This window comes from Hemitrygon akajei, chromosome 8 (genome assembly GCF_048418815.1).
Source record: "Hemitrygon akajei chromosome 8, sHemAka1.3, whole genome shotgun sequence".
In the NCBI taxonomy this organism is placed as follows: Eukaryota; Metazoa; Chordata; class Chondrichthyes; order Myliobatiformes; family Dasyatidae; genus Hemitrygon; species Hemitrygon akajei.
This window is the reverse complement of record NC_133131.1, coordinates 178,950,141-178,975,805: the sequence shown is the minus strand read 5'-3', so window position 1 is coordinate 178,975,805 and position 25,665 is coordinate 178,950,141. Positions and strand designations below refer to the sequence as shown.

At 43.9% G+C, this 25,665-nt stretch overlaps 1 protein-coding gene across 1 annotated transcript; it reads left to right on the top strand.

Annotated features, from left to right (window-relative positions):
* Window positions 1-23,577, top strand: LOC140732485 (fucolectin-1-like). The gene is made up of 5 exons (XM_073055214.1): window positions 1-129; window positions 7,911-8,043; window positions 11,520-11,787; window positions 13,129-13,293; window positions 23,249-23,577. Exons 2-4 carry the CDS (start codon window positions 7,977-7,979, stop codon window positions 13,286-13,288), a joined length of 495 nt encoding a protein of 164 aa, XP_072911315.1. The 5' UTR covers window positions 1-129; window positions 7,911-7,976; the 3' UTR covers window positions 13,289-13,293; window positions 23,249-23,577.
* The last annotated feature ends 2,088 nt before the right edge of the window (window positions 23,578-25,665 follow it).

The following is a 25,665-nucleotide window of genomic DNA, read 5'->3' as shown; positions in this document are numbered from 1 at the left end:
CTTTCTGCCAATAGAAAGACAGCACTGCCTGGCATGTGACCAATTCGACTGAGCGCTATCCATGGGCTGTCCTGATATAAACCGGAATGGAAGAAGGGCTCCTCAGCTCCCGCGGAGACCGTGCAGAAGGTGAGCAACTTTTCTTATGCTCTGAATGTACAGTGGGATTCAGGAAGTGATTTCCAATTACTGGTTCCTAGCATCTCTGTCTTTCCGTAGATTATAGTCATGAGAAAAAGCAGAGACTGACGAGTAATGTCGCACTTTGCAGTGCTTAGAATAAGGGGTAAACTTCGAGCTATTGAGGCAAGATCAGACTGTCCTGTCCTGAGAGAATGGAAGGAAATACAGTCCGTGCCTGACGGACCCTGTTCCTACATAGTGAGTGTGCTACCGGACGGTGCAGAAGAAGCTTAACTCCTGCTATCCCTTCTCATAGATAGATAGATACTTTATTGATCCCAGAAGAAATTACTGTGTCACAGTAGTATTACAAGTGCAGAGATATAAATATTAGAAGAGAGGTAGAAAGCATAAAATTACCTCAAACAGTCTGACAGTAGGGGCCATCACTTCCTCGGCAATAGGTTGACCTTTGAGCCTAATGGCTGAGGGTAAGAATGACCTCGCAAAGCGCTCTTTGGAGCAGCACAGTTGTCTTAGTCTATTCCAAAAAGTTCACCTCGGTTCAGCAAAGGTGGGATGCGGAGAGTAAGTAACATTATCCAGAATAACCAGGATTTTCCATAGAGTCCTTTGTTCGACAACAGCTTCCAGTTCATCCAATTTGACTCCAATAATAGAGTGTGTACTGGGACAGTGTAAAGACTTGGAGGCCATTAAAGAAACTGCAGGATGGTGTATCACCTATGGCTGCCAGGGTAATGCTGTCCAGTTGTCTCCGAGCTATTGCAGAATACACTCAGGTGCAATGTGAACAAACCAAGATCGCTGAGCACTTTGGCTCCAATGATATAGATAAATCGATGAGATCCCTGATAATGGATATAGGGTGTTAAGCAAGAAGTTAAAAAGCAGAAACACGATCTGGAGGATCTAAACCACTCAAGCAGCACTTGTAGGTGGAAAGAGGTTGATTTAGTCCTGATGGAGAATTTCAATAGTTACTTGGAAGGCTTGACTGTTCCTCAGCAGGTAAGAAAATTAGATCTCAAGGACCTCTGGATCAGTACTGATTCCAGAATTTAGTGAAATTCTAAATAGAACAACAGGGCAGAAGAATGCGTGACTTAAGAACTTGTACAGAAGGAAGTGTTCACTTCCTTGGTTGGATCTAGGGATATCTGCTGATTCAGAGACAACTTGTATAAGAGGGATGTGGTACATCTGGAGTACCAATATCCTCCGTGAAGATTTACTGGAGCTATTCGCGAGACTTGGATCTCGTCTTGAAGATGGCCCTGAGGCAAAGCAAAACTGTGGCAGATGAAGCAAATATGGAAGTGAAAGCAAGCAAGTCAAGTAGGTAGGGCAGACGGAGACAGGAGAGTTGCAAGGAACGTCCAATAGGCTAAATTGCATTTAATGATGGATTCCTCACTGATTAGGCAGATTAACTCAGAGCAACTGTATACGAGACTGGTTGAGGGTGGGATTCATCAGTCAGCTCAACCTTCTGTGCTGTAGTTTTTACAAATGACATACAGGTGGAGGTGAGAGTGGAGGGAGAGTTCCATTAAGGGAAAATCACTGTAGAGAGCATATCGCAATGATAGAGGCGTCTGTTGTGGGGGAGATTGCTTGAAATGGTTCGGAGGGGTAGGAACTACTTGCATGTGGAAAGGCAAGGACTCATTAGCGATAGGCAGCCCAGCAGCATGAATTCAGCGAGTATCACGTGATCCATCATTCCTGGAGATGAGATTAATATGGCATCAAGAATGATATAACAAATTGGATATAAATGAATTGAGTGGTAGGAGTCAGAATGTGGTGGCAGAAGGTTGTTTTACATATTGGACACAAGTATAACAAGCGTTATATGGTAGGGATTCAGCATAGAACATAAAGACATAAAGCAGTACAGCTGAAGAAATGGACCCCTCGGTCCACGGAGTCTCCATAATATCTTAAACTACACATTGCCTGTACATGTTTGATTCCACTAATTACCTACCTATGATAAACGGGCCACTAGTTCAACTGTTCTGTATGACCTCTTTTCCTTTTTTTTTGTTGTGTACCGCTTGATACATGGGCGAGGTGGGCATGTATCAAGTTTGATTCAGGGTGGCATGTTGACAGTTATAGACAAATTGTCCACAGGAACCGGTTCTGTGTTAATCTCTGAGACCCTATAATGTGAAGTGATTTAGAGGAAAACGTGAACCATCACAACATGTGTGGAACTGATAAACAGAATTCCAACACTAATGGATATGTGCTGTTAAACACACAAACCACAACCCAAGGGTTAGACAAGATATACTGCTGGCTTCCTGTTTTTCCATTGCCCACGGAGCAAATTCTCGTACATTCCGCCATTTGTACTTTCACATACAAATTTAAATATGTCATCTCTCGGCAGTACAGAGGGACAGCAGATCACAGCTTCACAACGTCGTTTCCAATCCTGACCTCTGGGCGGTTACTCGGCTTGGTGTTTCCACGTTAGCCTTACTGCGCCCCGGTTTGCTTCCATCTCCCAACGATGTGCATGCAGGACTATTGATTTGGGGGAGGGTGGGAGAGGTTATTTATGAAATATGGAAAAAAAGTAGAATAATGTGACTGTAGTAGTGTGCATGTTGGTTGACATAGACTCGATGGTGGAAAAGCCTGCTTCCATGATGGATGGATCCATGGGTCTAGATGTAGTTCAAATTTGACAACTTTCGTGGGTGAGGACCTTTTATCAGCATTCCAAAATCCAGATTCACACGGAATGACAATAGACAATAGACAATAGGTGCAGAAGTAGACCATTTGGCCCTTCGAGCCTGCACCACCATTTTGAGATCATGGCTGATCATCTACTAGCAATACCCGGTTCCTGCCTTGTCCCCATATCCCTTGATTCCCCCATCCACAAGATACCTATCTAGCTCCTTCTTGAAAGCATCCAGAGAATTGACCTCCACTGCCTTCTGAGGCAGTGCATTCCAGACCCCCACAACTCTCTGGGAGAAGAAGTTTTTCCTTAACTCTGTCCTAAATGACCTACCCCTTATTCTCAAACCATGCCCTCTGGTACTGGACTCTCCCAGCATCTGGAACATATTTCCTGCCTCTATCTTGTCCAATCCCTTAATAATATTATATGTTGCAATCAGATCCCCTCTCAATCTCCTTAATTCCAGCGTGTACAAGCCCAGTCTCTCTAACCTCTCTGTGTAAGACAGTCTGGACATCCCAGGAATTAACCTTGTGAATCTACGCTGCACTTCCTCTACAGCCAGGATGTCCTTCCTTAACCCTGGAGATCAAAACTGTACACAATACTCCAGGTGTGGTCTCACCAGGGCCCTGTACAAATGCAAAAGGATTTCCTTGCTCTTGTACTCAATTCCCTTTGTAATAAAGGCCAACATTCCATTAGCCTTCTTCACTGCCTGCTGCACTTGCTCATTCACCTTCAGTGACATGAACAAGGACTCCTAGATCTCTTTGTATTTCTCCCTTACCTAACTCTACTCCATTTAGATAATAATCTGCCTTCCTGTTCTTACTCCCAAAGTGGATAACCTCACACTTATTCACATTAAACGTCATCTGCCAAGTATCTGCCCACTCCCTCAGCCTATCCAAGTCACCCTGAATTCTCCTAACATCCTCATCACATGTCACACTACCACCCAGCTTAGTATCATCAGCAAACTTGCTGATGTTATTCTCAATGCCTTCATCTAAATCGCTGATGTAAATCGTAAACAGCTGTGGTCCCAAAACCGAGACCTGTGGCACCCCACTAGTCACCACCTGCCATTCCGAGAAACACCCATTCACCGTTACTCTTTGCTTTCTATCTGCCAACCAGTTCTCTAACCATGTCAATATCTTCCCCCCAATGCCATGAGCTCTGATTTTACCCACCAATCTCCTATGTGGGACCTTATCAAATACCTTCTGAAAATCGAGGTACACTACATCCACTGGATCTCCCTCGTCTAACCTCCTGGTTACATCCTCGAAAAACTCCAATAGATTAGTCAAGCATGATTTGCCCTTGGTAAACCCATGCTGGCTCGGCCCAATCCTTTCACTGCTATCTAGATATGCCACTATTCCATCTTTAATAATGGACTCTAGCATCTTCCCCACTACTGATGTTAGGCTGACAGGATGATAGTTCTCTGTTTTCTCCCTCCCTCCTTTCTTAAAAAGTGGGATAACATTAGCCATTCTCCAATCCTCAGGAACTGATCCTGAATCTAAGGAACATTGGAAAATTATTACCAATGCATCCACAATTTCCAGAGCCACCTCCTTTAGTACCCTAGGATGCAGGCCATCTGGACCTGGGGATTTGTCAGCCTTCAGTCCCATCAGTTTACTCATCACCGTTTCCTTCCTAATGTCATTCTGTTTCATTTCCTCTGTTACCCTATGTCCTTGGCCCATCCATACATCTGGGAGATTGCTTGTGTCTTCCCTAGTGAAGACAGATCTAAAATACTTATTAAATTCTTCTGCCATTTCTCTGTTTCCCATAACAATTTCACCCAATTCATTCTTCAAGGGCCCAACATTGTTCTTAACTATCTTCCTTCTCTTCACATACCTAAAAAAGCTTTTGCTATCTTTTATATTCCTGGCCAGCTTGCGTTCGTACCTCATTTTTTCTCCCCGTATTGCCTTTTTAGTTAAGTTCTGTTGTTCCTTAAAAATTTCCCAATCACCTGTCCTCCCACTCACCTTAGCGCTGTCATACTTCATTTTTTTTAATGCTATGCAATCCCTGACTTCCTTTGTCAACCACTGTGGCCCCTTTCCCCCCTTTGAATCCTTCCTTCTCCGAGGGATGAGCTGATTTTGCACCTTTTGCATTATTCCCAAGAATACCTGCCATTGCTGTTCCACTGCCTTTTCTGCTAGGATATCCGTCCAGTTAACTTTGGCCAGCTCCTCCCTCATGGTTCCATTGTCTCCCCTGTTCAACTGCAACACTGACACCTCTGATCTGCCCTTATCCTTCTCAAATTGCAGATAAAAACTTATCATATTATGGTCACTACCTCCTAATGGCTCCTTTACTTCAAGATCGCTTATCAAATCCTGTTCATCACACAAGACTAAATCCAGAATAGCCTTGTCCCTGGTCGGCTCCCATACAAGCTGTTCCAAGAATGCATCCTGTAGGTACTCTACAAACTCCCTATCCTGGGGTCCAGCACCAACCTGATTCTCCCAATTCACCTGCATGTTGAAATCCCCCCATAACTACTGCAACATTACCTTTGCCACATGCCAATGTTAACTCCCTATTCAACTTGCACCCAATATCCATGCTACCGTTTGGTGGCCTTTAGACAACACCCATTAGGGTCTTTTTGTCCTTACTGTTCCTCAGTTCTATCCACACAGACTCTACTTCTCCTGATCCTATGTCCCCCCTTGCAAAGGACTGAATCTCATTCCTCACCAACAGGGCCACCCCACCCCCTCTGCCCACAGTTCTGTCCCTACGACAGCACGTATACCCTTGTACATTCATTTCCCAGGTCTGATCTCCCTGCAGCCATGTCTCCATTATCCCAACAACATCATTGTTACCCATTCGCACCTGAGCTTCAAGCTCATCCGCCTTATTTCTGACACTTCGTGCATTCAGATATAGAATTTTTAGCCCATTTCTCCTCTCTCTGTTTAAATCGCTGCCTATTGTGCTTAACCCAGCTCCCCAAACTCCCATCAGGCTATACGCCCCTTGAATTTTGTTGTCCTTCCTAAATTTACTTATTCTTTCTGCACATTTAACTCCATGTTCCATCAGACCATCCCTCTGTACATGTGTCTTCCTTATCACTTGTTCCGCCTCACCTTTCTCTACTACACACTTAATATTCCAGAACCGTGTAGTCCCCACCTGTCTTTTATTCTTCATCTCGCTATCCTCTCTCGCATTCTGGATCCCTGCCCCCTGCAAATTTAGTTTAAACCCCCCTGAGAAGCACTAGCGAACTTTCCTGCAAGAATGTTAGTACCGCTCCAGTTCGGGTGTAAATCGTCCCGTCGGAACAGATCCCACCTTCCCTGGAACAAAGCCCAATTATCTAAAAACCTGAAGCCCTCCCTCCTGCACCATCCTCTCAGCCACGTATTAATCTGTATAATCCTTCTGTTCCTTGCCTCACTCGCATGTGGCACAGGTAGCAATCCTGAGATTGTTACCCTGGAGGTCCTGCCCTTCAGCTTCGCACCTAACTCCCTGAACTCACTACGCAGGACCCCCTCACTCATCCTACCCACATTGTTGGTCCCTACATGGACCACAACATCTGGGTTCTTGCCCTCCCTCTCGAGAATAACCTGCACCCGATCTGAGATGTCCCGGACCCCGGCACCAGGGAGGCAACATACCATCTGAGACTCCCGATCTTCCCCACAAAATCTCCTATCCCGCCCCCCTGACTATAGAATCCCCTATCAATACCGCTCTCTTCCCTTCCCTCCTCCCCTTCCTAGTCGAGGGTCCAACCTCAGTGCCAGAGACAGGACCACTGCAGCTTGTTCCTGGTAGGTCGTCCCCACCAACAGTATCCAAAACGGTATACTTATTGTTGATGGGAACGGCCACAGGGGTGCTCTGCTCTCTCTGTCTGCTCCCCCTGCCTCTCTTGACTGTCACCCATTTGCCTACCTCCTGTCTTTTCGGTGTGACTACCTCCCGATAACTCTTATCTATCTCTGCCTCTGCCTCCCGAATGATCCGTAGTTCATCCAGCTCCTGCTCCAATTCCCTAACTCGGTCTGATAGGAGCTGCAGCTGGATGTACCTTTTGCAGGAGTGGTCATCAGGGACAACTGTGTTGACCCTGACCTCCCACATACTGCATACGGAGCACACCACTGCTTTAACCGTCTCCCCCATTACCTGATCCCAGATTAGTCAGAATAAATGAAAAAAGTACCTACCGACCTTACCATTTTTACCTCAGCAAGCATGTACTCAGGCTCACTGATTTCCTCTCACCGAAGTCCCCTTATGCTGAAGCCCACTGAGCCAAAGCCCAGCACTCTGCTCCCATGCACTCCGCTGCCCGCTCCTAAAAGTGGGCCTCTATTTAAACCCCGCACTCTCCGCACTCCTTACTCCTGCTCTGCTGGCTGCACCGACACTGAATCCAAATAGACACGAGACCAATTTAGCCATGCCGACTGTACTGTCCAGCAAACTAGTCCTGTCTGCCCGCGCTTGGCCCTAGCGCTCTAAACCTGTCCTGTCGAATTACCTATCTGGACAACCTTTAAATCTTGCTAAGGTGCCTGTCTCAATCACTATTTCTGGCAACTGATGCCAAATACCCAGAACTCTTTATGTGAATAAGCTGCTCCCTACTTTTTATAATACATTGCACCTGGTCTTACTCTTATATCCTCTTGTATATCCAACAGAACATTAAGCCATATCAGTACTGGTGCATTCTGTAAAAAAATTCAACAGAGACACGAGGAGCTGGAGTGGGTTCAGTGGAAAAGTGCATTTTGCAATCGCAGATTGTAATTCTTATGTGGAGAAACAGAGGGCACAAAAGGGGAACAAACAGAATAAGGGTGAGATGAAGCGGCAGATGTGGAGCATAATAAATAGAACTGACGTAAAGATGTGCTGAATAGCCACCTTTGTAACCTTCTCCCAACTAGTCTGACATGTTTCAAATTGAGGGGACCGTCAACAGGGAAAGAAGTAGTTCCATAACAGTGACACTCCACTGCAAATATTACTCTAGGTATCAATCTACCTGGGAATTGGAAGTGACTCCTAGAGTAAAGGAACTCCCTCTGTGCATCACAGGATGGATGCCCGTTACCTGCTGGTGTTTGTCTGTGTCTTCGCCGTGGCTCGAGCTCATCATTCAAAAGGTAAGGCTTCATTGTTTCTCCTCTTCTGCAAGTTCCAAAGGTGGAGAGGGAAATGGTGCAGTTTATTCCCGGTTAAAAGGACAAACCTGTGGAAGTCAGAAGATTATACCTAGAGCATAGAACCATGGAACATCATAGCGCAGTACAGACTCTTCAGCCCACAATGTTGTGCTGACCGTTTAACCTGCTATAAGATCAGTCTAACCACTCATCCTCCACATTCAGCACATAATTCTCCGGCACTTCTGCCATCTCCTTCTTTACCACAGACTAAAATTGTGAATTAACATTCTGGGAGTCTTGCACGAGAACTCCCAAGTTGCCCTACACCTCTGATGTTTGAACCTTGTCACTATTCACATTATTAGTCCTTTTAGCAAAATATATTATCGTATATTTCCCAACACTGCGTTCTACCTGACACTATTTGCCCACATTTTCCAATTTGTCTAAGTCCTACTGCAATCGCATTGCATCCTCAGCACTACCAACCATTCCACCTAACATCGCATCACCTGCAGTATTTGCCACAAAGCCATGAATTTCATTATCTAAACCATTGAAAAACAATGTGAAAAATAGCAGTCCCAATACCGACCCTTGAGGAAAATCACTAGTCACTGACAGCCAACCCTTTTATCCCCATTTGGTGTGTTCTGCTTGTCAGTCATTCCGCTATCCATGCCAACATCTTTCCTGTAACACTATCGGATTTTATCTTGTTAAGCAACCTCATGCTTGGCACCTGATCAAACGCCTTCTGAAAATCTAAGTAAATGGCACTCACTTCCTCTCCTTTTCCACCCTTCTTGTTACCTCCTCAAAGAACTTAAATAGATTTGTCAGGCAACTTTTCCCATCAGAGAAGCCATGTTGACTTTGACTTATTTTATCATTAGTCTCCGAGTACCTCGAAACCTCATCCATAATAATACACTTTAACACTTTCCCAACCACTGAGGGTAGGCTAACTGGCTTATAATTTCCTTTCTTTTGTCTTCCTCCCTTCTAAAAGATTTGTTTGACATTTGCAATCTGCCGGTCTTCAGAACCATGCAAGAATCAAGTGACTCATGAAAGATTACGACTAATATATCTGTTATGTCTTCAGCAACCACTCTCAAGACTCCGGGTTGTAGTCTATCCGGTCAGGGAGACTTACTCACCTTAAGAGCTTTGATTTTGCCTGGCAGATTTTTCTTTGAATTATCAATGGCACCTACTCTTGCACCCTTACACTTGCGGACCTCTGGCATACAGCTAATGTCTTCTGCAGTGAAGACAGATGCAAAGTACCCATTACATTCATCTGTCATTTCTTTGTCCCCCATTACTATCTCATCAGCATCATTTTCCAGTGGTCTAATATCAACTTTCATCTCCCTTTATTCCTTATATAACTGAAACAAACTTTTGATATCCTGCTTTGTATTGTTGGTTAGACTGCCCTCATATTTCATCCTCTCCCTTCTTATAGCTTTTTAGTTTCCTTTTGTTGGATTCTAAAAGTTTCCCAATCATTCAACTTCCCACTCACTTGTTCTACATTTTTATGGCATTTCCGTCACTTCTATGCACTCCATAACTTTCCTTTTCAGCCACGGTTGTGTACCCATTCCATTTGAGAACTTATTCTTCTCTGGGCCATATTCATCCTGCGCCTGGTGATCTATTCCCAGAAACCTCAGCCATCTCTGCTCTGATGTTATCCCCACCAGTATCCTCCTCCATTCCATCTGGGCAAGTTCCTCTCTCATGCCCTTGTAATTCCCTTTATTCCATCACAATACTCAAACATGTGAGCTATGCTTGTATATTGGTGAGACCCAACATAGATTGGGAGACTGCTTTGCCGACTACCAATGCTCCAATCGCCAGTAAAACGGGATCTCCTAGTAGCCACCTATTCTAATTCCACTTCCAATTCCTATTCTGATATGTCCATCCGTGGCTTCCACTACTGTTGCGATGAGGCCACTTTGGAGGAGCAGCACCTTATATTCCGTCTGAGTACCTTTGAACATGATGGCATAAACATCGATTGCTGAAACCCCAGTAATGATCTCCCCCTCGACCTTCTTATTCCCCGTCTCACATTATCTCATTGCCAGATCATTGCCTCCCTCTGGTGTTCCCTGCCTCTTTTTCTTTCTTCCATGGTTTTCAGTCCTCTCCTATTAGATCACCCCTTCTTCAGCACCATATCGTTATCAACAATCAAATTCCCAGCTCTTTACTTCATCCCTCTCAGCTTAACCAATATCCTGGTTTTTCATCCTTCTCTACCCCTCCCTTCTTACTCTGACTCCACATCATTTTCTCTCCATTCCTGCTGAAGGGTCTGGGCCCGAAACATCGACTGTACTCTTTTCCATAGATGCTGCCTGTCCTGCTGAGTTCCTCCAGCAATTTGTGTGTTTTGCTTGCGTTTCCTGCATCTGCAGATTTTCTCTTCTTTGCGTTTGCGTCTAGATGTCCAGACTTCCATATTCGATCCAAAAATTTGCCATTTCTGCTTGAGAGAGAACATTAACAGTGGCAACAGACCACATGGCAGAGAACGTGTCCACAAAAGTACTGCGACAGTTAATGTGCGGCCAAAAGGCCATCAAGGCTGGACGTTACAGTCATACAGTCATATAAAATACAGTACGGAAAAAGGCCTTTCAGCTCATCTTGTCCATGATTAACTATTTTAGCTGCCTTCTCCCATCGGCCTATGCCCGGAACATAAGCCCTACATAACCCTATCATTGATGTACCTACCCAAACATCTTTTAAACTTTGAAATCAAGGTTGAATGCACTACCTGCGCTGGCAGCTCGTTCCACATTCTCATGGCCCTCTGAGTGAAGAAGTTTCCCCTCATGGTCCTCTTGAACTTTTCACATCTCACCCTTAACCCATGATCTCTAGTTGTAGATGCACCAAATCGGATTTGGAAAAAGCCTGCTTGCATTCACCTGATCTGCAGCTCTTATAATTTTGTATATATCTAACAAGTCTCCTTTCAATCTTCTACGTTCCAGGGAATGAAGTACTAACTTATTCTACTTTTGCTGATAACTCAGTTCCTCCAGTGCCGGCAACATCCATGTAATTTCTTTCTCTACTCTTTCATCCTTCCTGTAGGTAGGTGACAAAACTGCACACAACACTCCGAATTAGGCTCCACTAACGTCTTATGCAAATTCACCATAACATTCAATCTCCTGTACCTAATACTTTGCTTTTTGAGGCCAAAGTTACAGAAAATTTCTTTCCGACCTTATCGACCTCTGCAGCCACTTTCAATGAATTATGGACCTGTGTTTCCAGGTCTCTGTTCTACCGCACTCCTCGGTGTCCTACGTTCACTGTGTAAAGCCTTCTGGGAGCTATGTTGTTTCAGACTAACCCGTTGTCATGATTTTATTCATTGAAAAGCGTGCTGAGACAGGACAAGGTCTGATACGAGCTGATCCATGTGATTTCAGGCAATCTGTGTGACACCATTCGCGCTACGCAGTCGAGCATATCGGATTTCAAAGGATATGCCCTCAATGCTATCGACAGGAATCATGACACCAACTACCAGAGTGGGTCGTGCAGCAAAACAACCGTGCAGCATTCGCCCTGGTGGAGCGTCGATTTCTTCTACCATTACATGGTCTTCGTTGTGAAAATCACCGCGGGCCTTGGCGTTACTGATGCGGAAATCCGCATTGGAGACTCGATGGAACTCACTGGCAAGAACAACGCCGTGTAATCCTCATATTTCCTGGATACTATTCCGCGGGATATGCAACAACGATACCCTTAACAAGTATCTCCTCAGTCATGAATTCCAAAATAAGCAACCTCCACCACCTCCCAATATTCTTAAAACGCATAGAAAAGCAAAACCTCAGGAAAATGCGTACACACGTGTGTGCCCACCTCCCCACTTATTCCTAACTGTCCAGCACAAGGGAAGTCTGTGGTACGCAAGACTGGGACATGTAACATTTTGTAGCAGGGTGGTCATGCTGCAACTATACAGGGTACTGGTGAGGCTGCACCTGGAGTACTGTGTGCAGTTCTGGTTTCCGTACTTGAGGAAGGATATACTGACTTTGGGGCAGTGCAGAGGAGGTTCACCAGGTTGATTCTAGGGATGAAGCGGTTAACCTATAAGGACAGATTGAGTCACCTGGGACTATTCTCTCTGGAGTTCAGAAGAATGAGAGGGGATCTTATAGAAACATACAAAATTTTGAAAGGGATAGATAAGATAGAAGTAGGAAAGTTCCTTCCATTGGTAGGTGAGACTAGAGCTAGGGGACATTGCCTGAAGATTCAGGGGAGAAGATTTAGGACAGAGATGAGGAGAAACTGTTTTTCCCAGAGAGTGGTGAATCTGAAATTCTCTGCCCAGGAAAGCAGTTGAGGCTTCTTCACTAAATATATTTAAGAAACAGTTAGATAGGTTTTTACATACTAAGGGAATTAAGGGTTATGGGGAAAAAACAGGTAGAAGGAACTGAGTTTATGGACAGATCAGTGGATCTTATTGAATGACAGGGCAGGCTCGATGGGCCGGATGGCCTACTCTTGCTCCGATTTCTAATGTTCTTATGTATACCCCGGGATATGCAAACTCCCGGAACGAGACAGCACACAATACATGTAAACTCCTTTAATATTCAATTCCAGAAATATTCAAACTGTAATAAGTACATGTTCTGCCATACCAGCCCATTGAAGTTTGCAACCTTTCGTAATCTGAAGACCCTGTAATTGCAATCGGCGTAGCAAGTATGTCCTTTAAACGTCATACATCACGGTAAACAACATTTATACTACACGGCTCTTTAATGCCCAGTTCTTGTGATATTTAAAATGCCCACTACAGTAAGCCTGTGATATGCCGGGTCTGAGACACAGTTTAAAGCCACTGTGGACATAACAAGCTCTCATATAGATTTTGCAGTAAACCCTTAAGCTCCATTTGTTCTCAATGTAGCAAACAAATTAGAGTTTGCGGATGTCTTTTTGCACCCCTTATATGCCAGTGATATTAAACCTCATTCTGATTCTATTCTCAAATTGACTCTCTTCCTACAGTTGTGCAAAGGATGTATCCGTGCCTGCGGGCGAGACTAGGTACTTTTTCTGTAAACCACGAGGACTACATGGACGTTTCATGACCATTATCATCCCCAGGAAGACAACATCCCTGTCACTCTGTGAGGTGGAAGCCTATGGGGCGCATGATCCTCACTAAATTGGGTGAGAATTATTTTAAGTGTCTGTCCAAGATTCTGATTCCTGCTCTGTCCGCTCTCCCAGACTCGCTGATCTGATTACCGAAGGTTCACTGTAGAATCTTGTAGCATTGATAGCGCAGGAAGACATTTGTCCGATATCCCCCAGACCAATCCCAAGTTTCTGCACTGGATCAGCAGACCTACCAGTATTGAACAATCAAACGCAACCTCACATAGCATTATCACAGCGAATTGCACTCTGCCAATTTCTAGCAGTTTTAGGGAGATAAGATTTCGTCAGTATTCATTGCAACTAATATGTTCGTGTGACAACCATAATACACAATTTAATCTTTGAAAATGTATCTATCTCTACCATCTCTTCTGACAGCTCAATTCATATACCCATCGATCATTGTGTGAAAGGTTTATCCCTCAGGTCTCCTTAAAGTCGTCGTCTCGTTGCACCAAAACCGTGTGCCTTGTACTTTTAAACTTTCTGCACAGGAAAAAGAGACTATGAATTCCTTATCGTCTTTCCTGATACTTTATAAATTTTATTCACGGTCCACTCTACATTCAATATTTCCCTCATCTGCAAAATCACTATTCATGCCGCCTATATCCTCTTTGAAATCGTTAATATACATGATGATCCTTTGGAAGGGTATATACTGATTTCCAATGCAAAGTAGTATTACAACCTCCAATCTGAACAAAAACACATCACTACCTCCCTCTGTCTTATGCCATCAAGCTAATTTTATACCCAAATGTCCATCCGGAATTGATCTCATGTAATTAACCTTCTGAATCAGACCATCACTGGAAGCCTAGCTAAAATCCATTTAGACAATATCTACTCCCTTTGTCCATAGCAGTTCTCTTTCAAGCAACTTTGTGAAAATGATTTTCCAACGAATAAATCCATGCTGGTAGTTGCTGGTCAGCACATGTCTTTCTAAATAATTTTAAATTTTGTTCCTCATAATCTTTTCTGCAATTGATGTTATGGTCTCTGACCTGTGCTGTCCTTGCAGTCTTTTTTTCCAATAATCCACCATGCGGGCTTCTTGTACCCCAACTGGCTAAGTGTGCTGCACAAATCTCTTTAAGGCTCTAGCAATAGTCTACCTGGTTTTGAACAATTTCTTAGCATATACACAAACACATGTGCATTCTGCAAATGGCAGAAATCCGGAATAACACACATAAACAATGCTGCACGAACTCAGCAGATCAGGAAACATCTATAGGAGGAATGAAATGTGGACGTCTGGGGCCGAAACTCTCTATATGGACTGGAAAGGAAGGGGGCAGAAGCCATAACAAGAATCACTAAGAAGAGAAAATTTGCAGATGCTGTAAATCCGTTGCAAGAATAAGGTGATGTTTAATTCTGGCTAATCCGGTTACAAGGATGAACAGTCGAGGCTTCTGATAAATGGTCTCCGCCCGAAACGTCAGCTATTTATTCCTGCCGATGGCTGCTGCCTGAACTGCTCATTTTCTCCAGCATTTTGTTTCTTCTTAGTATATGTCTTGTCACCTAGATCCTACCCACTTTATCCGGCCACCTCCTCTTTCCTAACGTTAATATTCTTCAGGATGTCACCATTCTCAGTCTGAAACTCACCAGCTACCTTTTCCTTTTCCTAGGGCAGAACGAGAAATATACATTTAAATGTTCGTCCTTCTTACACATTATACTGGTTATATCTCTGACGTCTGTCTCTGTACCTGTGTCAATTATTTTATTACTTTACTGTACATAAACTTACTACTTGCACCGTTTATTTGACAGAACCCTGCCTGCCAACATTTCCTGTAAAACTTTAGGCAAAATCTTATATGTGAAACTGAGGAATGTAAGCATAAAAAGGCATTGATGGAGCCTAAAATTAACTTTTCTAAGAGTGGGAAATCTGTGGTTTCAGTAAGCAGCAAAACAATCAAAACATCGATAAAGGGCACAATTTGATTGAGGTTAGAATCAAAGAATCGTACAACAATACAGCAAGGAAATAGGACTTTCGGGTCAACTCATCCTTGCCGACCGCAGCATCGCCCTGCTAGTAGCAATTGCCCGATTTAGTCCTATAACCCTCCAATCTCTGCCCATCCATATACCTATCTAAATGCCTCAAATTATTGCAATACCTGCCTTGATAACATCCCCTGGCAACTCATTCCAGGTATTCATCACCCTTTGTGTAAAGAAGTTAACTGTCAGGTTTAATTTAAATATCTCTCCTCCTATTATCTTGAATATCTAAGTTCTGGTGTTGTATACCCCAATCTCGGGGAAATGATTATGACTGTTGTCCTTATCCAGACCGTCCATGACTCTATAAACATCTGTGAGGTCACCATTCATTCCCCTTTTCTCCAAGGTGTAAAGATCCAGAGTGGCCCACTTATCTAGGAAATACAGGCCCTCTAGTCTAGATAGCATTCCTGTAAATCTCTTCTGCACCCTCTCCAGCTTGACAGCGTAATTCCTATAACTGAGCGACTAAATCTGTGGATGATATTCCAAGTGCGGCCTCAACAAATGACTTGTGTAACTGCAACATAATGCCCTTACTCCTGCTCGATCCCTGACCAATGAAGGTCAGCATGCTAAACGCCTTCTTCACCATCTTGTCTACTAGCATGGTACTTTACAGCGAGCAGTGCACTTGTAGTCCAGGTGCCTCTGTTCCACAACATTTGTCAGTGCCCTACCATTCATTGCAGACAGATAAATAGGTAGATAGATACATACTTAGATACCAAAGAAAATTACTGTGTCACAGTAGCATTATAAGTACACAGATATGAATATTAGAAGAGAAGAAGAAAGAATAAAAATAAGTTATCTCAAACAATACAACAGCAGGGGGATCACACTTTGCCAGCTATAGGTCGACACATTATAGAGCCTAATGGCCGAGGGTAGGAATGCCCTCATAAAGCACACTTTGAAGCAGAGCAGTTCTCTTAGTCTATTACTAAAAGTGCTCCTCTGACTAGCCAAGATGGCTTGCAGGGGGTGAGGAATATTGACCAGAATTGTTAGGATTTCCTGTAGGGTCCTTTCTTCTACGACAGCCTCCAGTGTGTCCAATTTGAGTATTTTAACAGAGCTAGCCTTTCTAATCAGTTTATGAACCTGTTGGCATCACCCGTGTAGATGCCATTGCCCCAGCACACCATTGTATAGAAGATTGTACTGGCAATACCTAACTCGTAGAACGTGTGAAGGAGAAGCCTGCATTCTCCAAAGGACTCAGCCAGGGAGCAATATTTTCAAGAGTGTCATTGCTATTACAAAGGAAAAAGTGCCAGGCAAACTGCAAGGTCTTAAGATAGATAAGTCACCTGGACCAGAAGGACACCATCCCAGAGTCCTGAGAGAGGTTGCTGAAGAGATAATGGAGGCATTGGTCATGATCTTTCAAGAATCACTTGATTCTGGCATGGTCCCAGAGAACTGTATGATTGCAAATGTCACTCCACTCTTTAAGGGAAAAAGGCAACAGAAAGGAGATTATAGGCGAGTTAGCCTAAACTCAGTTGTTGGTAAAGTATTGGATTCTATTATTAAGGATGAGGTTTTGGGGTACTTGGAGACTAATGATAAGTCAAAATTAGTATGATTTCTGTGAAAGGTAATCTTGCCCGATAAATCCCTTAGAGGAACTAACAAGCAGGGTGGACAAAGCAGAGGGACTGAATGTCACTTATTTGGAAGTTCAGAAGGTATAGCATGTGCCACACATGATGCTGCTTCACAAGAAAAAATCCACAAAGGCTCCACAAAGGTTGTGGATGATACAAAGATAGGTGGAGGGTAGGTAGTGCTGAGATAGCAATGCGATTGCAGCATTACTTAGACAAATTGGAAGAATGGGCAAAATGGCGGATGGAATACAGTGTTGGGAAATATATGATAATCTATTTTCCTAAAGGGAACAATAATGTAGACTATTATGTTAATGCAGAGAAGGTTCAAACATCAGAGGTGCAGAAGGACTTAAGGGTTCTCGTGCAAGACTCCCAGGATGTTAATTCACAGGTTGAGTCTGTGGTAAAGAAGGCAAATGTAATGTTGGCATTTCTTTCAAGAGCAATAGAATATAAAAGCAAGGAGATGTTTAAATCGCAGCAAGAGGCAGAGAGGGAAGAGGTAAAAGAAGCTTGGAGAGAAGCTGTTTTTTTTAACTGATCGCGGCAGAGGCTAGACTGCGCAGACGCGTGAAAGTCGGCCTCTGAGATCAGAGGCGGAATTTAAAAAGTGAGCAGAGGCTGAGTACGAGCTTCACTCCAAGTGAGGTAAGGCTGGGCAAGCTCCTTTAATTAATCTAATTAGATTAGGAGTAGGTAATGGAGGCAGCAATTAGGGCAGTTGAGTGCTCCGTTTGCAGTATGTGGGAAGTCAGGGCGAGCACAGCTGTCCCTGATGACTATACCTGCAAAAGGTGCATCCAGCTGCAGCTCCTGACAAACTGTGTTAGGGAACTGGAGCTGGAGCTGGATGAACTTCGGATCATTCGTGAGGCAGAGGCAGAAATAGACAGGAGTTTCAAGGAGATAATCACCCCTAGGAGTCAGGAGACAGGTAGTTGGGTGACTGTCAGGAGAGGGAAGGGGAATAGACAGGAAGAGCAGAGCACCCCTGTGGCCGTTCCCATCAACAATAAGTATACCGTTTTGGGTACTGTTGGTGGGGACGACCTACCAGGGACAAGTTGCAATGGTTGCATCTCTGGCACCGAGACTGGATCCTCAGCTTAGACGGGAAGGAGGGAAAAGAGGAGAGCAGTAGTGATAGGGGATTCAATAGTTAGGGGGACAGATAGGAGGTTCTGTGGAAGAGATCGAGAATCTCGGATGGTCTGTTGCCTCCCTGGTGCCAGGGTCCTCAATATCTCGGATCGAGTTCTCAGTATTCTCAAGAGGGAGGGCGAGCAGTTGGAAGTCGTGGTCCATGTAGAGACCAATGACGTGGGTAGGAAGAGTGATGAGGAGGTCCTGAAAGGTGAGTTTAGGGAGCTAGGTGCCAAGTTAAAGGACAGGACCTCCAGGATAGCAATCTCAGGATTACTACCAGTGCCACATGCAGTTGGGTTTAGAAACAGTAAGATGGTGCAGATCAACATGTGGCTGAAGACATGGTGCAGGACGGAGGGCTTCAGATTTATAGATAATTGGGCAGTTTTCCAGGGAAGGTAGGACCTGTTCCGGCGGGACGGTTTACATCTGAACTGGAGGGGGACAAATATTCTTGCAGGTAGGTTTGCTAGAGAGGCTCCAGTGGATTTAAACTAGATATGAGGGTGGAGGGGAACCAGAGTGTAGGAACAGATGTATGGGAGAAGGAAGAAAAAGAAGACAGTAAAATTCTTTGTACTGTTAGACATAAACAGAGAGGAAGAGGTGGAGAATTTCTTAAATACATTTATTTTAAAGCTAGGAGCATTGTAAGAAAGGTGGATGAGCTTAGAGCATGGATTGATACCTGGAAATATGATGTTGTAGCTATTAGTGAAACATGGTTGCAGGAGGGGTGTGATTGGCAACTAAATATTCCTGGATTTTGTTGCTTCAGGTGTGATAGAATTGGAGGGAGAAGAGGGGGAGGTGTTGCATTGCTTGTCAGAGAAAATATTACAGCAGTGCTCTGGCAGAATAGATTAGAGGGCTTGTCTAGGGAGGCTATTTGGGTGGAATTGAGGAATGGGAAAGGTGTAGTAACATTATAGGGGTATATTATAGACCACCTAATGGGGAGCGAGAATTAGAGGAGAAAATTTGCAAGGAGATAGCAGATATTTGTAGTAAGCACAGGGTTGTGATTGTGGAGGATTTTAATTTTCCACACATAGACTGGGAAGCCCATACTGTAAAAGGGATGGATGGTTTGGAGTTTGTAAAATGTGTGCAGGATAGTTTTTTGCAGCAATACATAGAGGAACCAACTAGAGAAGGGGCAGTGTTGGATCTTCTGTTAGGGAATGAAATAAGTCAGGTGACGGAGGTATGTGTTGGGGAGCACTTCGGGTCCAGTGATCACAATGCCATTAGTTTCAATATAATTATGGAGAAGGATAGGACTGGACCAAGGGTTAAGATTTTTGATTGGAGAAAGGCTAAATTTGAGGTGATATGAAAGGATTTAGAAGGAATGGATTGGGACAATTTGTTTTATGGGAAGGATGTAATAGATTGTAATAATGGGAAGGTGGTCATTTAAAGGTGAAATTTTGAATCTTTATGTTCCTGTTAGGTTGAAAGGAAAGGTTAAAGGTTTGATAGAGCCATCGTTTTCAAGGGATATTGGAAACTTGGTTAGGAAAAAGAGAGATAACTACAATAAATATAGGCAGCATGGAGTAAATGAAGTGCTCGAGGAATATAAAGAATGTCAGAAGACTCTTAAGAAAGAAATTAGAAAAGCTAAAAGAAGATACGAGGTTGCTTTGGCAAGTAAGGTGAAAATAAATCCAAAGGGTTTCTACAGTTATATTAATAGCAAAAGGATAGTGAGGGATAAAATTGGTCCCTTAGAGAATCAGAGTGGACAGCTAGGTGTGGGGTCGAAAGAGATAGGGGAGATTTTGAACAATTTCTGTTCTTCGGCATTCACTAAGGAGAAGGATATTGAATTGTGTAAGGTAAGGGGAACGAGTAGAGAAGTTATGGAAACTATGATGATTAAAGAGGAGGAAGTACTGGCACTTATAAGGAATATAAACGTGGATAAATCTCCGGATCCTGACAGGATATTCCCTAGTACCTTGAGGGAGGTTAGTGTAGAAATAGCAGGTACTATGACAGAAATATTTCAAATGTCATTAGAAACGGGGATGGTGCCAGAGGATTGGCTATTGCTCATGTGGTTTCATTGTTTAAAAAGGGTTCGAAGAGTAAACCTAGCAATTATAGGCCTGTCAGTTTGACGTCAGTGGTGGGTAAATTAATGGAAAGTATTCTTAGAGATGGTATATATAATTATCTGGATAGACAGGGTCTGATTAGGAACAGTCAACATTGATATGTGTGTGGAAGGTCCTGTTTGACAAATCTTATTGAATTTTTTGAAGCGGTTACGAGGAAAGTTGACGAGGGTAAACCAGTGGATGTTGTCTATATGGACTTCAGTAAGGCCTTTGACAAAGTTCTGCACAGAAGGTTAGTTAGAAAGTTTCAATCATTAGGTATTAATATTGAAGTAGAAAAATGGATTCAACAGTGGCTGGATGGGAGATGCCAGAGAGTAGTAGTGGATAACTGTTTGTCAGGTTGGAGGCCAGTGACTACTGGTGTGCCTCAGGGATCTGTACTGGGTCCAATGTTGTTTGTCATATACATTAATGATCTGGATGATGGGGTGGTAAATTGGATTAGTAAGTATGCAGATGATACTAAGATAGGTGGCGTTGTGGATAATGAAGTAGGTTTTCAAAGGTTGCAGAGAGATTTAGGCCAGTTAGAAAAGTGGGCTGAACGATGACAGATGAAGTTTAATGCTGATAAGTGTGAGGTGCTACATTTTGGTAGGAATAATCCAAATAGGACATACATTGTAAATGGTAGGGTATTGAAGAATGCAGTAGAACAGAGTGGTCTAGGAATAATGGTGCATAGTTCCCTGAAGGTGGAATCTCATGTGGATAGGGTGATGAAGAAAGCTGTTGGTACGCTGGCCTTTATAAATCAGAGCATTGAGTATAGGAGTTGGGATGTAATGTTAAAATTGTATAAGGCATTGGTAAGGCCGAATTTGGAGTATTGTGTACAGTTCTGGTCACCGAATTATAGGAAAGATGTCAACAAAATAGAGAGAGTACAGAGAAAATTTACTGGAATGTTACCTGGGTTTCAGCACCTAAGTTACAGGGAAAGATTGAACAAGTTAGGTCTTTATTCTTTGGAGCGTAGACGGTTGAGGGGGGACTTGATAGAGGTATTTAAAATTATGATGGGGATAGATAGAGTTGACGTGGATATGCTTTTTTCCATTGAGAGTAGGGGAGATTCAAACAAGAGGACATGAGTTGAGAGTTAGGGGGCAAAAGTTTAAGGGTAACACAAGGGGGAATTTCTTTACTCAAAGAGTGGTAGCTGTGTGGAACGAGCTTCCAGTAGAAGTGGTAGAGGCAGGTTCAGTATTGTCATTTAAAGTAAAATTGGATAGGTATATGGACAGGAAAGGAATGGACGATTATGGTCTTAGTGCCGGTAGGTGGGACTAGGTGAGAGTAAGCATTCAGCATGGACTAGAAGGGCCAAGGTGGCCTGTTTCCATGCTGTAATTGTTATATGGTTATATTTTATATTGCTGGAGCCTTTATAAGACTCTAGTCAGCCTGCGCTTGGAGTATTGTTAAAAGGTTTGGGCCTCATGTCAGAAAGGATGTGTTGTCATTGGAGACAGTCTACAGGAGGTTCACGAGGATGATTCTGAAAATAAAGGTGTTACAAATGAGAAACATTTGGCAGCTTTGGGCCTGTACTCACTGGAATTTAAAAGAATGCGTGGTGGTGTGGAAATGTGGTATCTCATTGAACTCTACCAAATGTTGAAAGGACTAAATATGGTGGATGTGGAGATGTTTCCTCTGTTAGTGCTATCTAGAACTAATGGCACAGCCTCAAATTTGAGGGGTGACCTTTTGGAAGAGAGGTAAGGGGGTATTTTTTAGCCGGAGAGTAGTGAATCTGTGGAATGGTCTACCACAATCTGCAGTGGAAGCAACGTCCATGGGAATATTCAAGGCGGAAATTGATCGTTTCTTGATTGGGCAGGGCATCAAAGGATACAATGAGAAGGCAGGTGCATGGGGGTGAGTGGGCTACGGGATCAGCCATGATGGGCTGATCATGATTTGTTGGGTTGAATGACCTAATTCTCCTCCTATATGCTATGGCCTTATGGTTTTACATTAACAGGCCTTCTAGGGCCTGCTGCAGTGAAGGATTCCCAAAGCATGATGTAATCGCCACCATACTTCACGGTACGGTAGGTGTGTTTTTGATGATGTTTGCTGTTTGACTTACAGCAAACATAATGTTTGGTCTCATGGCCGGAAAGCTCAAGTTTGGTTTCATCTGACCGTTGAACCTTCTTCCATTTGACTTTAGAGTCTCTGACTTGCTTACTGGCAAACTCTAGCCGAGATGTCACGTGAGTTTTTCAACAGTGGCTTTCTCTTTTCCACTTTCCCCTAAAGCTGTGACTGGTGAAGAACCCGGGAAACAGTTGTTGTATGCGCAGTGTCTCCCATCTCAGCCACTGAAGCTTGTAACTCCTCCAGAGAGGGGGTACAGAGGAGATTCACAAGGATGCAGCCAGGATTAGAGAATATGTTTTACGAGGAAAGGTTAAACGAGCTAGATTTTTCTCAATAGAGTGAAGGAGGAAGAGAGATAATTTAAAAGAGGTGTGCAAGAGTCAGAAATGTATAGGTAGCTAGAGGCTGTTTCCCGGGGGGAAATGGCTAAGATGAACAGGTATAACTTGAAGGTGGTTGAAGGAATGTATATGGAGATTTAAGAGGAGGGTTATTTGAAACAGAGTGTGTGGGTATGTGCAATTTTCTGCCAGACTGGTGGCAGAGGCGGATACTTTAGGCGCATTTAAGAAACTCTTAGATAGGAACATGGATGATGGAAAAATGGAGGGTTGTGTGGAAAGGAAGGGTTAGACTATTCAGAGAGTAGGTTAAAAGCTTGGCGTATCATCGCCGAAGGGCATGTATAGTGCTGCAATGTCCTATGCTTTTTGCTTTATGTTCTATTAGATGGGTATGCGTGATGGGACAGAGCAGGTTCGGATCCTGGCTCTTGTGGCAGTGGCGAGCGAAGTTGAAACCGAGAGTCTAGAAGACCATTTTAGACTGAGAAGGCGCTCGACAAAGCGGTCGATAAGTCTGCACTTGGTCTGATCAATGAGCTCACAGATCTATGTCTCACTATGTCTTGTTTTGCAGTTTCCCCCATATGGAGAATAACGCGGATCTTCCTTTGTGCTTCCGGCTTCCACGACTGATCCGATAGAAAAAAAATACAGCTTCGTAGCCAGAGCTATTCCAGTCTAACCCAGCTTCAAGCAGCAAGTTTCACAGAGAGCCAGTTGTGGTGATCTACATATACCTGTCTGGACAGCCCCCCCCCCCCCCCCCGACTGCTCCTGTGGCTCCTCCCACAGACCCCGGTATAAAGGCGATTGGAGACACAGACCCTTCCTCAGTCTCCAGGATGTTGTGTGATGGTCACTTGCTGCTTGTGCTTTCTTCCAGCCAATAAAAGCCTACCTTAACCCACGTCTCCGAGTTATTGATGGTGCATCACCAGTCTTCAAGGATTTTGCAGCCAAGCGTGGAGCGAAAGGCAGCGGCTGCTGGTGGATGGGGACAAACCAGGTTGGGAGGGGTGGAAGAATAGCATCAAGGATAGTCAGAGAGCAAGAATGGATACCACAGAGCCTGGGGCTCTCTGCCAAACAGAGGGAAAATCTTCAGCCCAACCATCGCCTGCTGCGCAGCTCTACGCTCAGTACCCTAGTGGACTTTAAAGCCTCCCCTCCATACCGGCAAGAATCACTCTTTGATAGGTGCGGCACTCCTGTCAGAGTCTACGTGAGGGCTGGGGTATGTTTTCCGGTGACCGGATCAAAACCCGATGAGTACGCTGAGCATCTCTCTCTCTAAGCTTGTCTGTAAACCCTAAGCTGGGGCACGTCTCCCTGAATAAATCGGCAAAACCTTTTTCTGCAAATAATCTCTCTCTCAAGTCAGTCTCTATTTGTGCACTAAATGTTAACAAACAAGTGATGGGGATCTGTGCTAAACATCATGACAGATTAAATTTGCTTTATTTTAAAAGGTTATTTTTTTTTGCCGGAGTCATTGACAGCTATGCCAGAAAACTGTACAAGTACATTAAAAACAATGTCTTAAAGTGACATACATTACTCAGGAGTTAGAAACATAGAACAAGCATAGAACCATAAAAGGACAATAGCACAATACAGGCCCCCCCGGCCCACAAAGCGGTGCCTAACATGTCCTTACTATAGAAATTACCTAGCGATACCGATAGCCCTCTATTTTTCTAAGCTCCATGTATGTATCCAGGAGCCTCTTAAAAGATCCTATCGTATCCGCCTCCCCCACCATTGCCGGACGCCCATTCCACGCACTCACCACTCTCTGCGTAATAAACCTGACATCTCCTCTGTACCTACTTCCAAGCACGTTAAAACTGTGCCCTCTGGTGCTAGCCATTTTAGCCCTGGGAAAAGCCTCTGACTATCCACACTTCCAATACTGCTCATCATCTTATACACCTCTATCAGGTCACCTTTCATCCCCCATCGCTCCAAAGAGAATAGGGCGAATCTTGGATCGCAAGACACTGCAGAGGATAGTGAGGTCAGCTGAGAAGATCATCGGGGTCTCTCTTCCCGCTATTACAGACATTTACATCACTCGCTGCACCCACAAAGCTAACAGTATTGTGAATGACCCCACGCACCCCTCACAGAAACTCTTCTCCCTCCTGCCATCTGGCAAAAGGTACCAAAGCATTCGAGCTCTCACGACCAGACTGTGCAACAGTTTCTTCACCCAAGCCATCACAGTCCAGACAGATATTGACATCATTTATTATTATATTGTAATTTGTCCTCTGCTGTGCCTGTTGTCTTGTTTATATAATTATTGTACTGCCCTGCACTGTTTTGTGCACTTTATGTAGTCCTGTGCAGGTCTGTAGTCCAGTGCAGTTTTTTTTAATGTTGTTTTATGCAGTCTAGTGTAGCCTTGTGCTGTCTAGTGTAGTTCTGTGTTTCATGTAGCACCAGGGTCCTGGAGGAACGTTGTTTCGTTTTTACTGTGCACTGTACCAGCAGTTTATGGTCGAAATGACAACAAACTTGACTTGACTTGACACTTAACCTATTCTCATAAGGCATGCTCCCCAATCCAAGCAACATCCTTGTAAATTTCTTCTGCACCCTTTCTATAATTTCTACATCCTTCCTGTAGTGGGGCAACCAGAACTGAGCACAGTACTCCAAGTGGGGTCTGACCAGGGTCCTATATAGCTGCAACATTACCTCCCAGCTCCTAAACTCAATCCCACGATTGATGAAGACCAATGCACCGTATGCTTTCTTAACCACAGAGTCAACCTGCGTAGCCCTCCAATGCCCTCCACACTATCCACAACATCCTCAACCTTAGTGCCTTCAGCAAATTTACTAACCCATCCCTCCACTTCCTCATCCAGCTCATTTATAAACAATCACGAAGAGTAGGGGTCCCAGAACAGATCCCTGAGGCACACCACTGGTCACCGTCCTCCATGCAGAATATGACCCGTCTACAACCACACTTCCTTCTGT

What these genes read in the sequence shown, in the direction of transcription:
- LOC140732485 (XM_073055214.1), top strand. Translation starts at nt 7,977, where the DNA reads ATGGATGCCCGTTACCTGCTGGTGTTTGTCTGTGTCTTCGCCGTGGCT. An exon ending in TCGAGCTCATCATTCAAAAG is followed by an intron (nt 8,044 to 11,519) that starts GTAAGGCTTCAT and finishes ATGTGATTTCAG; the next exon opens with GCAATCTGTGTGACACCATT. An exon ending in ACTGGCAAGAACAACGCCGT is followed by an intron (nt 11,788 to 13,128) that starts GTAATCCTCATA and finishes CTCTTCCTACAG; the next exon opens with TTGTGCAAAGGATGTATCCG.